Raw genomic sequence first — 16,148 nt, forward strand, 5'->3', positions numbered from 1 at the left:
TCATCTATATAGGCAGTTTACAAAGCAAAAACTATGTAACCATGCAACTAGAATACAAAGAAAAATGCACACTGCTGATAAAAACCCAGACTCTAAATGCTTCCCCAGCTTTCCCTCCCACCAGGGAGAAGCCCACGTACATCACAGCACCGCTGGCAGGTAGTGATTGCATGAAGAAGCAAAACCACGAAGCAACAGGAACAGATGGCAGGGGGCGGGGGGCATGGGTTCAGCGCCTGCTGCAATTATGGGCCTGGCTGCACCATGGGGTGCCTGGCACACAAAGCATGGCACAGAACAATGCAGTGCCCAAAGGAGCCAAGCTGAAAAGAGGATGAAGTCCAGGCTATGGATCTCTTCTAGGGGGAGAATAGGGGATAGGTCCTTGTGGGACCATTGTGGAGGTTCTTGAGACATGAATGAATGTGAGCTGCTTTGAGAGCTGAGAGAGGGCACCAGGGTCCGGGTATTGGTGCATTGCAGATCCCAATGCTGTTTGCCACAGACCAGACCATCTGTCTGGACACAGCAGTAAAGCCCACAGCATCTGCCCTGCTTACGTTTTGTCCAGGAAGTCCATCAGGGGCCGCAGCACAATCTCTGCATCCACAGTGTTGTTGTTCTTGTTGGCAGCCGCAGTTCCGTCTCCTTTCATCTGGTTCAGCTCCAAGCTCATCTGCCGCACACACTCCTCAATGACAGGCTGGAAGCTGGAAGGGGCCAGAAAGGAGGGGATGGGGTGTCAGAATTCATGATCTATGATTGCAGTCATGGGATTTTTGTCTATCACATGACGGTGTATGTTTTGACTAAGCAAAGTGGGAAGTGATGGAGACAGGATGTTTGTGTTACTGTGTTCCGTGAAGTGGGACTATTGTCCTTTGTTCTTTTTGCCTTTGCTGTCTGATGCTAGAGAGAGAGGGAGCCATGTTGCAGTGCTCCATGTCTGTTTATATGTAAATAAAGTAGATTAGCCAAAATGCTGAGTTGCTGAGGTCTGTCATGAAAGGTGCGCAAACTCTGCGGATCCCTAAGTATGCCGATGTCGGTTGGCATTGGTCGCTGTGATGTTTGGGCTGAAGAAAGCTTTTGAAGCTCCCGAACGATCGACCAGGAGGGAGAGAAGATGTTAGTCGGGCATGTGTCTCTGCCAGGGTCCTACTCGAGTGTAGGCTGAACTCCTGACATGGGGATGGAGGTGCCAGAACTGGCCAAACATGGCAAAGCAGACCCTTCCCCAGAGGTTCTCTATGTTGCTGCCTCCCCTCTAGGAGGCCGCGGCCCCCTTCCTTGTGTGTTAATTATACTTTAAAGAGTTGTGTGGACGTTGCCCCAGGTCATTTGACCCTCTTAAATAGTTCTCTCCCCCCCCCACTGGCATATCTACACAACACATTAAAGTTTAAAAATAACATATGACTTTTATTTGCTGTACCGGCTCTTGTCATAGTGAATGTACAAGAGAGGTAGGCAATACGGTGGTTGAGAACGGGATCCGTTCTGGAGCTCCATTCGCAACCTGAAAGGAACACAACCCGCGTCTGCGTGTCTGTGCACGCGCAGGTGGCGATTCGCCACTTCTGCGCATGTGCGTGATGTCATTTTGCGCGTCTGCACATGCGCGGACGGTGAAACCTGGAAGTAACCCTTTCCGGTACTTCTGGGTCACCCCGGGATGCAAACTGAAAACGCGCAACCTGAAGCAAACATAACATGAGGTATGACACTACTTCTGTTACTTAAACATACATGAATTTGTATCCGAGGCTGATTAATATTTACACACTGAGGCAACAGCAAAGCACAACACACTTGCTGCTCTAACAAGTTAAAATCCACACAGCAGTTGATGACTGAAATAACTGATAAAAACTGCCTCAACTATATGACATTGAAAGCACTGGTGCCAAATATAGGGGGCACCCATAACCACGACCTCTGAGGGAACGTCCAAGGCCCTGCAAAGTCTTTGACGGGACTTCCAGTAGAAACCATCGGGTGCCATTGGGCACCCATAATCTGGGGCCCAAGTTGGCACCCCTGATCACAACATTCTATGCTACAACATTAACCCTTTGCGTGGTATTTTGGATGCACCATTCCCACACTCCTGACAAGGTTCACTTCCCCTTCTCCTAGTAGAAGTCTCTGGCACGCTGGATCTCTGGCTGCAGAGGCCAACCCAAGGGTGGGGCAGTGTCTGATGCAGAGAGGGCATTTGAGACCAGGTGTGATCCTGGGTGGGAGACATTTTGGCACTTGAGTTAAACAAAAATTGACGCCCTGCCCACCCAGAAGATCTACATCTGGAACGGTGAAGATCTACATCTGGAACGGGGGTGGGGGGGGATAAAGATCTACATCAGGATCTGCTACCCTGGTGGATTCTGCCACCTGAGGTGATTGCCACACCTTGCCTCATGGGTGGGCCAGCCATGGGGGGTTGAGGTTCCACAGTGGATCCACACCCAACCTTCCACCCCATTCTGAAAGCCTTTGGGTAAACCTGGCCATGTGCCATTCCACTCCCTCTTCCCCTTCCCAGGTCAACCACTTTAGAACAGGGGTCAGCAAACTTTTTCAGCAGGGGGGTGGTCCACTGTCCCTCAGACCTTGTGGGAGGCCAGACTATATTTTGAAAAAAATATATGAACGAATTCCTATGCCCCACAAATAACCCAGAGATGCATTTTAAATAAAAGGACACATTCTACTCATGTAAAAACACTCTGATTCCCGGACCATCCACAGGCGGTGAGAAGGCAATTGGGCCAGATCTGGGCCCATAGTTTGCCTACCCATGCCCTAGAACATCTTATATATTATTTCCTTTAATGCATTTGATCCCTGCCTTTAGGAAAATCCCTGGTAAAGCAGCTTTCTAAGGGGCACAGGGACTTCCCAAGAGCTGGTGGCAAGGCAGGGACTGAAAAGTGCCTCCCCCCCAATGCTTTAGGGTATGTAATGCAGCCCCACAAGTGTGTGTCTGGGAGCGGTAATGAAGCAGGCCCATTACCTGGCGCCGTAGGTCACGCTGAGCTCATCCAGGACACCACTGAGCTTGGCCTGCAGCTCTTTCAGGGCCTCGCTGGCCTCTGGGTCCAGCTGAAAAAAGGCAATGGTGAGGTTAGTTCCCCCTGCTCGGCTTCACCTGCTTCTTCTCTGCATCGGAATTAGTGGGAAGGAGGAGAAGGCATCCATCGATTAGATGGCATTAATGGAAAACAAGCGTGGAAACCCTTCGAGGCTGTGTGGGGATGGAAGGCGAGACCCCAAACAGGACTTGAATTGACATAGGGCATGGCCCACTCTTAAAGTCTGTCTACACCCACCTCATTGGACTAGAGGGGGCATGGCTTGCCTCCTGGGGGGGGGTGAGAGCTGCCGTGTGCTTCCCCTTCCTCAGCCACCTGCTCAGGCTGCCTCTGGAAACGCCTGGCAAAAGAATCCCAAAGGGCGAGGAGGGGCAGGAGGAGCTGCGCTCATTGGCTAAGGGGGATCCATGGAGGTGCCCGTCAAGTCAAACATAAAGGTGTCACCAGAGGCAAAGATGGCCTCCCCATGCCACACCCTGCCCGGCTGGCTGCCTTTCCCTTCCCACTAAAGCATGGCTGCAGCTCCCCATTTATTACGCAGCCTTCTGAGACAGGCACCTGCCCTGCCCTGGGGTTGCACTTGCTTAGAGGCCTTTTTTGGGATCCGGAGGGGATTCCACGCTGTTTTGCATTAGTGTAGAGAGAAGCAGAGCATCCAGCAATGAGGAGAAGAGCGTGGCAGACTCTACGGGTGTGGTTATTATTATTTTTGTGTGGAGCATGCTGTTTCCGGAGGGGGAAAGGAGGCTTTGCAGGAGGGGCAGCTGTTCACTGTTAGCCCTTTGATGGCATCAGGATGGACCAACAAGAACCTGGAGTGCCAGCGCAGGCTGCATCTAGAGGAGGCCCAAGGGGCACAGCCTTGGCGCGCCATCTGGGATGCAACCACAGATGGAAGACAACCACGGCAGCCTTGTGGCCAAGGAGGATGGTGGCAGACGGGCTTTGTGTCATGGAATGGGAGAGGGAGAAAGGGGTCCATGCACAGGCATTTTCGTTGCCCCACTGGCAGTGCAAATCCCACCTACCCCCAGAGCCCCTTTCAGGCAAGGGAGGGGCCCAGCCCTTTTGGCCCTTGGGGTTCACAGACTCCCACTTCACTAAAGCAGCACTCAGATCCCGTTTTGCTAAAAACATCGCTATGATGGGAATTCCAGGCACAGCAACTCTCTGTCTCCAAAGTCCCCTTTGGAGATGGGATACATGGGAAAGGGGATCAGTGCTACGAAGGGGGTCACACTACTGCAGCTTCTCTGGACGCCAACCCCAATGGCCCCCACACCACACTAGGCTTGGCTGTCCATCTGCATGGAGAGCATCTGCATGGTCACCTTGCATGATCCCAGGGAGCCCGAGAATACTGGTGGGGCTTGCTTAACACATGGGCATGGGGTTGTGTGGCCTCCAGAAGACCATTGCTCCTGGGGAAGGCCCTTCAGGAGCTGACATGGAGGGTGGGGCATAGGGAAGACTCTCCATTAGCAGTAGGGAGGCCTCGGAACTGGCTTCCAAGGGAGGGATGGCGACCTGGGGAGGCCCTTCAGCCGGACTTGGAAGCCTGCAGGTGGGAGAGGGAGGTTCCCCCTGGGGAGCCATTGCTGGTCAGCAGCGCAGGCGGCAGCCGATGGGACAGACCAGTGGACTGACTGGGTGCAGGAGAAAAGCTTCAGACGCATCCCATACACAGACTCTGGAGCACATGCTACTCTTGCCGGGTAATCAACTCTCTGCGCTGAGACCTGATCATCCACAGGCATTGCTAACCGCGATGCACCATTAATTGCTTTTCTGAAAATGCCCATATAGCCTACGTCACCCGAGGACAGGCAGGTAATTCAAACACAGAAAACAGCAAACTAAAGCAATTGAGTGCAGATCCACGGGCTGGGCCGTGGAAGCCACAGAGGCCCCCTTCTAGCACTTGCTTAAGCCTCACAAAAGACAAGCAAGGAAGGGGAGCTTCCGTTTTGCGCATGCTCGGAGAAGAGGCTGGCTGTCGATTTCATGGAGGGCTGGCCTGGGGTGGGGGGAGGGGGCAGAGGCATTTGCATTGCGCCTCTGCCACCGATCCTTGGGCGGGCGCTGGGCCTGCTGCTTGCCCAGTTTGCATGCCCTTTAGTAAGAAAACAGAACAAAACAGAGCTCCCACACACTGAGCCTGCCCCTTTCCTTTCACAAAAGAAGAAAGCTCCGCTCAGCTTTCCCCCCATGGAACTGAATGGGGCAGCCCTTGGGAGCTTCTGCTGAGATGGAAGGAGGCTTTCTCCAGCCTCAGTTGCCGAGGGGTAGGATGGGGAAAACATGAGCACTCTTCTTCTTCTTCTTCTTCTTCTTCTTCTTCTTCTTCTTCTTCTTCTTCTTCTTCTTCTCATAAGCTAAGCAAGTGCTTGATGCAGAAACGTAGGAGAGGTTAACAGGCTGCAACTTAGTGCAGAGCAAAATGTGGATTCTCTAAATCTGCAGGGCTTAAAAGCAGGTGAATGTGTGCTTGCTTGTGGCCATTGCTGGTGGCTTGGAAGTTTTCAATTCACTCAGGAGGTCCAGTGTGTGCGCGTGCACAAGTGTCCCTTGCCCTCCTCCCTCCCAGCATTAGAAAAATGTGCCTCTTGGCCACATCCTTCCTTCCTTCCCTTCCTTCCCTTCTCAACTGGGACTTTAATTTGTGATATCCAAAACACTGCCTGCAGTGAAGCTGTCTGATGCCCTCTTCTTCTGCTCCTGCCCAGGTGTGACGTCCAAGTCTGTTCATTTATCCAGTTGCTTTCAAACGAATTAAATCAGCTTAAACCCCAGTGCTTTGGTTTACAGCCGCATTGCCTGTTTGTTGTTTGTTTGTTTGTTTGTTTGTTTGTTTGTTTGTTTTTGAAGCAAACAGTCGTGCCCCCCTCCAGCAAGTCTTCATGGCCTTTGCATTCTAATAAAGAAGCCATCCGTTTGTCCACTGAAAGATCTGGACTCCAATCTTTCTGGTGACTTTGGATTTGTCGATGAAGCACAGACACATAGCACCTCAGTAGTGCAAGGGCTCTGAGCCGCCCAAGGAGGAGGAGGAGGAGGAGGAGGAGGAGGAAGAGGAAGAGGAGAAGGAGGAGGAAGAGGAATAAGAGAAGGTGCGCTTACTATCACAAACCTCAAAAGAGAACCGCTCTCCTTCTTGCTTCTGCTCATGGAATGGCAAGTTAAAGGTATTGGACAAAGACAGGATGACAGATTACAGACAAGCAGTGGGCACCCCTGAACTCCCCTTCCACTCCCCGCCTGCCCACAGAAAGCAAACCAGTAGCCCAGCTGGAAACAGACACATCACCAAATGGAGTCACAAGATGGCCTAGCAGGAGCCATAAGGAGGAAGAGGTGCCAGGAGGAGGCAGGAGACCAGAAGGGAACACACAGTGGGCAGTGCCAGCCGCACACCACAGATAATGGCCTATCCAAGGACGTGGCTTTCTCTCCCCCCTCAAATGTCTCAAGCCCCATCCCCCCAAAAGAGAGGATGAGCCAATGGCGGATGGAAAAACCAGCAAGTCCAACACAGACTTTGTGCGGGCTGTCTCCTTTTTTTTTTTAAAAAAAAAAGCACAGGACATATTCTTTGTTCCCTGGCTTAACCCACTTTGGCTGCAAAAAGGGGAAATCTCAACAAAACGCAGGGAACAAATGTGCTCCCATAGCAGGAAGACTGCCGAATCTGGAGGGACTCTCCTGTCCACATAATTTCCACTCCTGGGATGGCAGGGCCAGAGCGGCCTTTCTAAGCTCCTAGGCTAGGGAGGCAGTCACGGAACACAGTTGGTAGCTCTGCAGACACCTGTCAATCAAAAGCAGGACCGGAACGAGATGCAGGCACCCCAGACAGGCCTATGGATGCCTGAAGCAGCCTAAACCTCCATGTTTTGTTTCTCTTGGCAGAGCTCAAGGGTCAAAGCACACAAGCCATGACAACTCACCTCTTTGCCCCCCATGGCTTCAAACATCTTCTCGAGCAGAACTCGCAGTTGCTGGATGTTGTTCATCAAGATACAGGGCTATGAAGAAAAGACACGGCATGGATTTATTTAACTCTACCAGGAGGGCCCCAGAACAGTGCTAAGACTGACCAGGGAGCCCTAATGGAGGTGGAGGGTTCTGGAATGGCATCTTGGGGCTTGAGGGGTGACCCTACCTCCACCCCCAGCCCAAGGTGCTGAAAAAACAGAGCCCCCCTCCCCTGTTTATTTTGGGGTTTGTTTTGATGTTTATGTATTTTGTGGCCATTTGGTGTAGTGGTTGGAATGTTGGGAGGCCGGGATCTGAATCCCCACTCAGCCATGAAACTCTCTAGGTGACTTTGGGCCACTCACTGCCTCTCAGCTGAACCTACGTCACAGGATTGTTGTGTGGCTTAAATGAGGAAGGGGAGAGCTATGTACACCACCTTGAGCTCCTTGGAGGAAACGGTGGAATGTAAATGCTAATAATGCTAATAATAATGCAAATAAAAGTGAATAATAATAATAATAATAGTAATAATAATAATAATAATAATTTTATATTGTATTTCTACAGTGAAGTGCCCCGAGATCTATGGATGAAGGGCACTATAGAAATTTACTACTACAGTCATACCTTGGGTTACAGCTTCTTCAGGTTGCGTTTTTTTGGGCTGCGGACCGCTGAAACCCGGAGGTACCGGAACGCGTTACTTCCGGGTTTCGGCGGTTGCGCATGCGCAGAAGTGCTAAATTGTGCTTTGTGCATGCGCAGACGTGTAGAATCGCAACCCGTGCATGCGCAGATGCACCACTGCAGGTTGCAGACGCTGTGGGTTGCGAACGTGCATCCCGTACGTGTTGTGTATTGAGTCAAAGGATTTTATATCTGTATTATTATTGTCTGTATTTGCATTAGGGTAAAGTAACTGCCTTTTGGTTCCAGAGGGTACAGCTACTATTGGCTCATTTAAGCTGCTGTATTTGGATCCTCTGTCTTATTGGTTTCCTCCAAAAGGCAGGACTGTGATTGCCTGATATTGTTCCCTCCAAAATGTATCCTTTCTAGCTAGTTCCCTGTCCCTATAAATGTAGCTCTCCCCTCCTCAGGTCTCAGTCTTGTTGCTTTAATAAAGAAGTGTTACTAGAGAACTGTCTCCAGCATATTATGTCAAGAGAGCTGAAATCACAAACCCCACGTCACAACAGTACGGATAACGTTCGCAACCCGAGCGTCCACTGTACTACTCCTATTACTACCCTTTTATTGATTTACCACTTCTCTATGCCGTTCCAAAAAGTTCAGGGTGGTGTACATGGGGCCGTCCTTTTCGCCATCACAACAACCCTATGAGGTGGGGCAGGCTGAAAGTGACTGCTCCAAAGCCTCTCCATGGCTGACAGTGCGGACTGCAGTCTGGGCCTCCACAGTCTCAGCCTAGAACACTGTCCATTAAAGCAACACTGGCTGGCTCAACAGTCCTGAGCTCAAGGGACAGAAAACCTGCCCTGGCCTAAAGCAGATCAGGAGATCAGGGGAGAGGGTGCTTAACCCTTTTCTCTCATTCATCCGAATCGTTTCCCTGAAGCTGCTACTTGGAGATGGGGGTGGAGGGAGGCAGCATCTATAAAAGTGGCATCCCCACCCAATCTGTGGTTAAAAGCAGCTTCATGAAGACAATTGGGGAAAGGCTCAATTGCCTCTCCCAGAGCGCACCTGCCCCAGAGCTGCTGCATGGGCCTGCTAATTAGTAAAAGCTAATGAGTCATGGCTCTCTCTCATCTGGTCCCTGGAAGGAGTCGCTGACCCCACCTCCCCAACGACAGGAAGCCACCTGCCCTCCACCTGGCCAGCCTCTCCACCTAAGAGATCGCGCACCACCCTCCGCACAGAACCTGTTTCACCCCAACCTGCCGGGATCGTAGGACGGCACATTAAGAAAAAATTAAATTTCACTCACCAAATTTTCTTTATCGCAGTAAGAGCTGAAATCATTTGTAATAATTACAGCATACTGAACAAGCACTTTATGGATCGTCTGGGGGGGAGGGAAAGCACACACAAAGGAGCAGCAGTCAGTGTCACATTACTGTGGCAACTCCACGGGGGGGGGGGGTTGAGTCCTTGGAGCAGAAGAGCCAAGCCTCATCCCAGACCCCCTGGCCGAGGAATTAAGCTCCCTGCCACTTGGTCCAGAGTGGGGCTGGTGCCTTTGGCCCAAAGGAGCATCAATTAAGTGGGTATGTTCCATGGGATGGAAGACTCTCTGGCAATGTCGTTTTCTCCCAGTTTCTCACTTCTCCAGGCTTTAATTATTTTCTGCAGCTATCTGCTATTTTTGTCTGTGCTCCCCACCACAATTCAGGCCATGGTTTTGTTGCACCCCACCCCATCAGAAATCTGCTCTTAACTCCTGAAACAGGGGGAAGTTGAGGAAAGGGGGCCTAGCAGAGGTGGAGCAACCTGCTCTGGTACCCGGAGAGGCGCTTGTCCTAGGGGGTGTGGCACACGTCCCGGGGTGTATGGCGAGCGGCGCGCACCCCTGGAGGTGCCACCGATCGGGGGTCAGCATTTTGTCCCCCCCCCCGGAATAGCACCCGGGGTGTACCTCTCCCCAACCCCGCCTTGGAACACCCCCGGGGCCTAGGATCCCCTGGTTGCCTAACAACCAGGAGTGCGTAACCATAAGAACAGCAATAACACGAGGACCGGCTCTTCCCATATGAACTGACCAAGACCCTGCAATACTCATATAATAATAATAATAATAATAATAATAATAACAACAACAACAACACTGAGGGCTCACCACCCTTCTTTGTCTGCCTCCTCCCTGAGAGGTCTGGAGGGGGGCAATGTGTGAAGAGGCCTCTTCTGCGGTGGCTCCCTGCTTGTGGAATCCTCTCCCCAGGGAGTCTCGCCCGGGGCCTTCATCACATAGCTTTAGGTGCCAGGCAAAAATATTTTTATTCCCACAGGTCTTTGGTTAATTAAAAACCGATGGCCTTTTAAACTGTGTGTTGGGGTGGTGATATTGTTTTGTTTGTTATTATGTCATGTATTATTTTTTTTTATATAGTCAACAGGCCTGTGATGCTCGGATGAAGGGTGGTATATAAATTTAATAAAATAAACAACATAAGCATGGCATTTCCATCTTTGTTGAGCCAACACTGGGCAGACTCTGCCGGACTAGAGCAGCTTTGCCCCTCCAAGGCATCTACCTTGCAGCAAGCCTCTCGTGCGCCCTCCTGTCCCATGGATGAGGGCCCAGTTACCTAGATAAGGTGGGGCTGACAGCTCTTATCCTGGACAGACATGACATCTAAAGGGAGAATTTCAGGACGTCACTGGGCTAGAAAAGTGGAGATTTGCTCTCTGACAGGGCAACAAGCAAGAGCTGAAGAATGCCAGCAAGGCTTAATATACAAGGCTACAGATTAAAATACCACAGGAACAAAACGTGACTCCTCCCTCATAAACCCCAAGCTGCTCAGAGGATGGAAATCTACCTTAGAAAACCTTCTCATGAGATGAGAGAGAGCTTCTGGATTAGGGCACTCCAGCTTCTTTATGATCTCAAAACTCTGGTTGAGCTGCGTGAAGACGTCCACCACTGAGCAGGAGAAAAGGGCATGGTCCGATGTTCGCTGGAACTACACAGACACCACAACACACAAAGACACACCGTTAAAGGGTGCTTGTGGAGGATGTGTGGCTTCCCGGCTGGAGGCTCTTCTTCTCAGCCTATTCATTCTTTCCACTTTTCTCCAGAAAGTGAACCCCTCCACCCCCCAAACAGCCACAGCAGCACCAGCCGTGGTTCCTCAGCTGAGCACACCAGGATTGCAGCACAGACTGGGCAGCCCACATTTGAAAGAACAGGGCTTTGGAAAACCTGCCATCTAAATAGGTCATAAAGCAGCAATAGGGTCGTGTAAGGTTTGCATTCAGTGCTGCGTTGAGGCTGCTACGCTCTGTGGCGGCAAACACAGAGCTTTCTCCTCACTCGTGGTGGTGGGGGTGGGGTGGGCAGTTCCTGGCCATGATTCCCTCTGCTGCTTCTGCAGAAAGATGCCCTTTTTACAGGATAATGCCTGGCTACAGCTACTGCCTTAATTATAGCTCTCTGGATAGGATTGCAAATGCTGTCACAGCAAATCAATGAAAGGGGCATTTTTGTCCAATAAAAAATTCCTCCTTCTCTTGTTTTCACCTAGCAAAACAAGCCACTCTCCATCTCTCCATGGTGGGGGAATAAGAGAGGAACAGGGCAAGGCAATAATCCATGTTTGCTGTGAAACAGGAAGTGCAGATGGGAGTAAGCAGGTGCATTTATTTACCTCGGGCACCACGTTATATGTCAAGAAACCTCTCGGCTCTAGGCTGCTGTGGATTGAGTGAGTGGGCCTCAGGACCACCGCCCCATCACCCAAAGTGCCCCCTGCCTCAGGGCCTCCCCCACTTCACAGCCCTGCTCACCCCGTCCTTCTTGTCTCTTCCCAGCGCACCGTGAAGAAACTCCATGGAGACGTCCTCGTTCTCATCCAGCCACTGCATGACAAAAGGCTCAAACCACCTAGGGAGGGAGGAAGGCGGCTGCTTCACCCACATTCTTGTTTTTCAGACAGTCAACACAGGTTCCTCCTTGTGCCTGAACGCATGCAGAGTGAAGTAGGCTTGATGCAAAGGATATGGCGCCTTGGAAGAGGCTCAAGGCAACCATCAGTCCTACAACCAGCCCTGAAACTCCCCTTGCTGCAGTACTGAGGCATCCACAGATGGGGGATTCCAAGGTTAGGGGGGGAAAGGGCTGCATTATGACTAAACTGTCGGACTGGAGAGGGTGTGGTCTTTTGGCCTGCCTTGATTCCCAGCCTCAGCTCTCCACCCGCCGTGGCCCAGCTCTCCACCCGCCGTGGCCCAAACCGTTAAAGGGCGCTTGTGGAGGGTGTGTGGAGGAGAGCAGGGAAAGAGTGGCAGCTTTTATAAGGGAGAAATTGAAATTGGAATACAGTGGTACCTCGGGTTAAGTACTTAATTCATTCCGGAGGTCCGTACTTAACCTGAAAGTGTTCTCAACCTGAAGCACCACTTTAGCTAATGGGGCCTCCTGCTGCTGCCGCGCTGCGGGAGCACGATTTCTGTTCTCATCCTGAAGCAAAGTTCTTAACCTGAAGCACTATTTCTGGGTTAGCGGGGTCTGTAACCTGAAGCATCTGTAACCTGAAACGCATGTAACCCGAGGTACCACTGTACTTTATTGTCACTTGTACAACTTGTATACAGTGAGATTACACGAGCACCCCCCAGTCAGCTCTCTTAGTCTAAATTCCCCTCGTTTACTGACGCACACCCACCAAACCTGAAAGTCAGTTGCCCTGTTGTTATCTTTTCTTTCAGCAGCCTAACAGCCCAGGGATAGCAGCTGTTCTTTACCCTGTTGGAACGACTAATCATGCTTCTATATCTTCTGCCTGAGGGCAGGAGATCAAGAAAGTGCCGGCCAGGGTGTGAATCATCCCTGAGAATTTTCCTCACTCTCCTGAGGCAACGTTCTTCCACTATTTCATCTAGTGGATTCACGGGACAGCCCATAATATCTTGTGCTGTATTCACCACCCTCTGTAGGCATTTCCTATCAGATTATGTAAAACCAGCGTACCACACCAGGAATTCCAAGAAGCAACACAACAAATATGGCATGCAGCTGTGTGTGTGTGTGTGTGTGTGTGTGTGTGTGTGTGTAATTCTCAATGAATGGAAAAGAAAAAACAGTCCCGAGCCTGCTGGATCAGGCCAATGGCCCATCTAGTCCAGCACCTCTGTTCTCAGGGTGACCAACCAGATGCCAAGGGAATCCAGCCAGGGGGATTTGAGCAAAAGAGCACTTTCCCCTCCTGTGGTTTCTAGCAGCTGCTATTCAGAAGTGAGCATAGCCATCCCGGCTAGCAGCCATCAATAGTTCTCTCCTCCAGGCTGAAGAATTTCCAGAATTGCCAAGGCCTCCACACTCCTCCAAGGGGGTGCCACACAGTCTGCATGATGTGGGCAGAAGCCTCCAGGCAGGAGGGCGGCAGCAGCAGCAGGTGCTGCCTTCATCCTAGGAGGAGCCACCCAGAGCCTGTCTGGAGCTTCTTCCAGCCTTGTGTCTCCCCACTCCCCCATTAATATTCTGATGCCTGCAAGAGGTTTTAAGTATAATTGCTGAAAAGCCCCTTCCTGAGAAACTGATTGCCTTTTCTCTGCAAAAGGTTCACTGAGAAATAAAGAAGTCAGGGGAAAGACATTTAGAGTCTTTTAAAGTTCTAAGTGCACCTTAACACAAATGGACTCCGGTTTGAAGGATGTGCTGGATGAATATTTAAAGAAAACTGAGCCCAACAAGCAGAATAAAAGCTCCAGAATGTTCTTCCTCCCCCCAACTGAAACATTCTCTCCCCCCCCCCCCACTTACAGAGAGTATTCAGGCACTGCATCTCTGAACGTGGGGAGTTCGCGCACATATTCATTATAAAACCATTTCACTTTGAAGTGCAAATTCATATAATCTGTGCTCTTGCATAACCGTTGCTTTTCATGCTCTGTAATGGAACACCGAAAAATAAAAATAACATATTTAATAAAGTTCCAGCTGTAAATAAAATTACAGAGTCCCCGTGCACATTTTAGACCCAGCAAAATAAATCCTAATGGCCTTTTAACACCTGAGATCTGCTTAGGTTTCAGAATTGCTTTGTGCTCATTGATCTAAGGCAGGGGTCAGCAACCTTTTTCAGCCATGGGCCAGTCCACCATCTCTCAGACCGTGTGGTGGTCCGGACTATATTTAAAAAAAAAAAATGAACAAATTCCTATGCCCCACAAATAACCCAGAGATGCATTTTAAATAAAAGGGCACACTCTACTCATGTAAAAACATGCTGATTCCCGGACTGTCTGCAGGCCAGATTAGGTTGCCTACCCCTGATCTAAGGTGGTACAAAACCCACAAGTGAGTCACAGGTCTGAAACGGTTAAGGAAAGAGAGTAACAGAGCACTGGACCTCATGGAGAAAGCAGACCCACTGCAGAGATGGGCTGTGCCTCCCACGAGAAGGGCTGAAGGCAGATATACCTTGTGTGCAAAATTCCTCAGGTTCAATCCTCAATGGCATCTATAGGCAAGGATGAGAGAGGGAGGGTCTGGAGAGCCACTGCTGCCAGCCAGTGTAGGCCATACTGAGCTAGAAGAACCAACTGTCTGACTCGGGATAAGGCAGCTTCCTATATTCCCAACAGCCAGAGAGGACTCAAGTAAGCGAGCCAAGTCAATGCCAGGAGGCTGAGGCAGCCGTCAAGAGGTCTGCTTAAGCTCAGGAGAGGGGAGAGAAACCTGTGAGTGTCTGGCGTGTGCCACAAGGTCACCAAGAGAGGCCTTCTTATGGACTCCCTGAGTCCACCCTGGAGACTCGCCAAAGTCTCAGGCAGAATCTTTCTCATAAGAGCTGCAAGATCAGAGCTGGCTGCAATGGGTCTGCTCAACTGTGATGTGGATTTGGAATCATAGAACTCTAGAGTCAGAAGATACCCTGAGGGTCTAGTCCAACCCCCTGCAGTGCAGGAATCTCAACTAAAGCATCCATGACAGTTGGCTTATTCCTCTTGCCCCGCTGTTTTCCCCTAGGGAGAACTGCTCTTTAGCATTCAATCGGAGCAAGCAGCAATTGGGGGTTGCCATGGATTGCTGTTGGTTCCAGTTTAGAGCTGAAGAGTGGATTTTCCCTGGGAAAGCAATGGGACAAGGGGAAAACCGCTCGGACCCGTACCAAGAAAGCATGCGTCAAGCAGAAAATAGTTTGGACTCGAGCTTTCTAGGCATGGGACAAGCAGGAGTGTGGATAAGCCCTGTGCTCTTGGTCCTGAGCCCCTTGGACTCTGGGGAAGGGTCTAGAAACCAAACCATACCCTGCAAGTAAATGCCGACTCAGCTCTGAGTGGCCCCACCTGCCTGCTCATAAGAGACTTGCCATGCAAGATTTGTTTTTCCCTGGGCCAGTGGGCGGGGCAGTGGCAAGAGTGACCTTTGAGTCAGCCTATGTGCTTGCTGGTGCATCTGAAGAGGCTCTGTTCAGCTTGATCCAATCAATGCAAGCATCTCCTGTGCTCAGGTCCTGCCTCACACTGAGAGCCAGTGTGGTGTAGTGGTTAAGAGTGGCAGAGTCGTAATCTGGGGAACCAGGTTCGCTTCCCCGCTCCTCCACATGCAGCTGCTGGGTGACCTTGGGCCAGTCACACTTCTCTGAAGTCTCTCAGCCCCACTCACCTCACAGAGTGTTTTTTGTGGGGGAGGAAGGGAAAAGAGATTGTTAGAAGAAGAAGAGTTTGGATTTGATATCCCGCCTTTCACTCCCTTTAAGGAGTCTCAAAGCGGCTAACATTCTCCTTTGAGACTCCTTCGGGTAGTGATAAAGCGGGATATCAAATCCAAACTCCTCCTCCTCCTCTTCTTCTTCTTCTTCGCCACTCCATCAAGGCTGCTTCCAGGAAAGAAGGAACAGGAGGGTGGTGCTGTGCAGCTCTTTGGATGGGGCCCACTAGAACTCAGATCACTTTCAAAAGGTGTCACCTTGCAAATGATGATAAAGGATCTGTGCCCCTAATGCAATCCGTATGTAAATAAGGTCTGTGGTGTGGTTGCTAATGTGTTGGTTTTCCTCCAGAACGTGCATTTCATTTGGTGTGTGTGTACAATGCTCCTATTGCTCATTTCCAGAGAAGCTTTTTCAATTCAGGTAGTGAGATGCCAAAAGCTCTGCTTGATGAAGACAGATGTCCAGGCGGTTCAATTTCTCACTTCCAAAACAGCTCTGTCCTTTTGGATCGACTTTTTTTCTCCAGCAATTTTGTCCTTTGCAGACCTGCAGGCTGAAGTTCTAATTAAGAGTGGCAAACTTTGTTAACAATTGCTTCAGGAGAAACACGGCACATACAGTTCCAAGTCAACAGCCACCCACATTTTTCCTTGGGGAAAGATCTGGGTGAAGTTCTTGCATTGCAAACTTATTTACGAGCAAAATCCATTTTCCTACCAAGGTACATGGC

At 50.5% G+C, this 16,148-nt stretch overlaps 1 protein-coding gene across 1 annotated transcript in view; it reads right to left on the reverse strand.

Annotated features, from left to right (window-relative positions):
* The window catches only part of UNC13C (unc-13 homolog C), a 132,481-nt gene that overhangs the window by 15,739 nt on the left and 100,594 nt on the right, over positions 1 to 16,148 (reverse strand). The window contains exons 19-26 of the mRNA XM_079953541.1: positions 13,522 to 13,648; positions 11,547 to 11,643; positions 10,577 to 10,720; positions 9,025 to 9,102; positions 7,043 to 7,120; positions 6,226 to 6,255; positions 3,017 to 3,105; positions 561 to 710 (exon numbers count right to left, since the gene is read on the reverse strand). Coding sequence (XP_079809667.1) covers positions 561 to 710; positions 3,017 to 3,105; positions 6,226 to 6,255; positions 7,043 to 7,120; positions 9,025 to 9,102; positions 10,577 to 10,720; positions 11,547 to 11,643; positions 13,522 to 13,648 — 793 coding nt within the window. The remainder of the gene's footprint in view (positions 1 to 560; positions 711 to 3,016; positions 3,106 to 6,225; positions 6,256 to 7,042; positions 7,121 to 9,024; positions 9,103 to 10,576; positions 10,721 to 11,546; positions 11,644 to 13,521; positions 13,649 to 16,148) is intronic.

Source organism: Podarcis cretensis (genome assembly GCF_951804945.1).
Source record: "Podarcis cretensis genome assembly, chromosome: 14".
Lineage (NCBI taxonomy): Eukaryota > Metazoa > Chordata > Lepidosauria > Squamata > Lacertidae > Podarcis > Podarcis cretensis.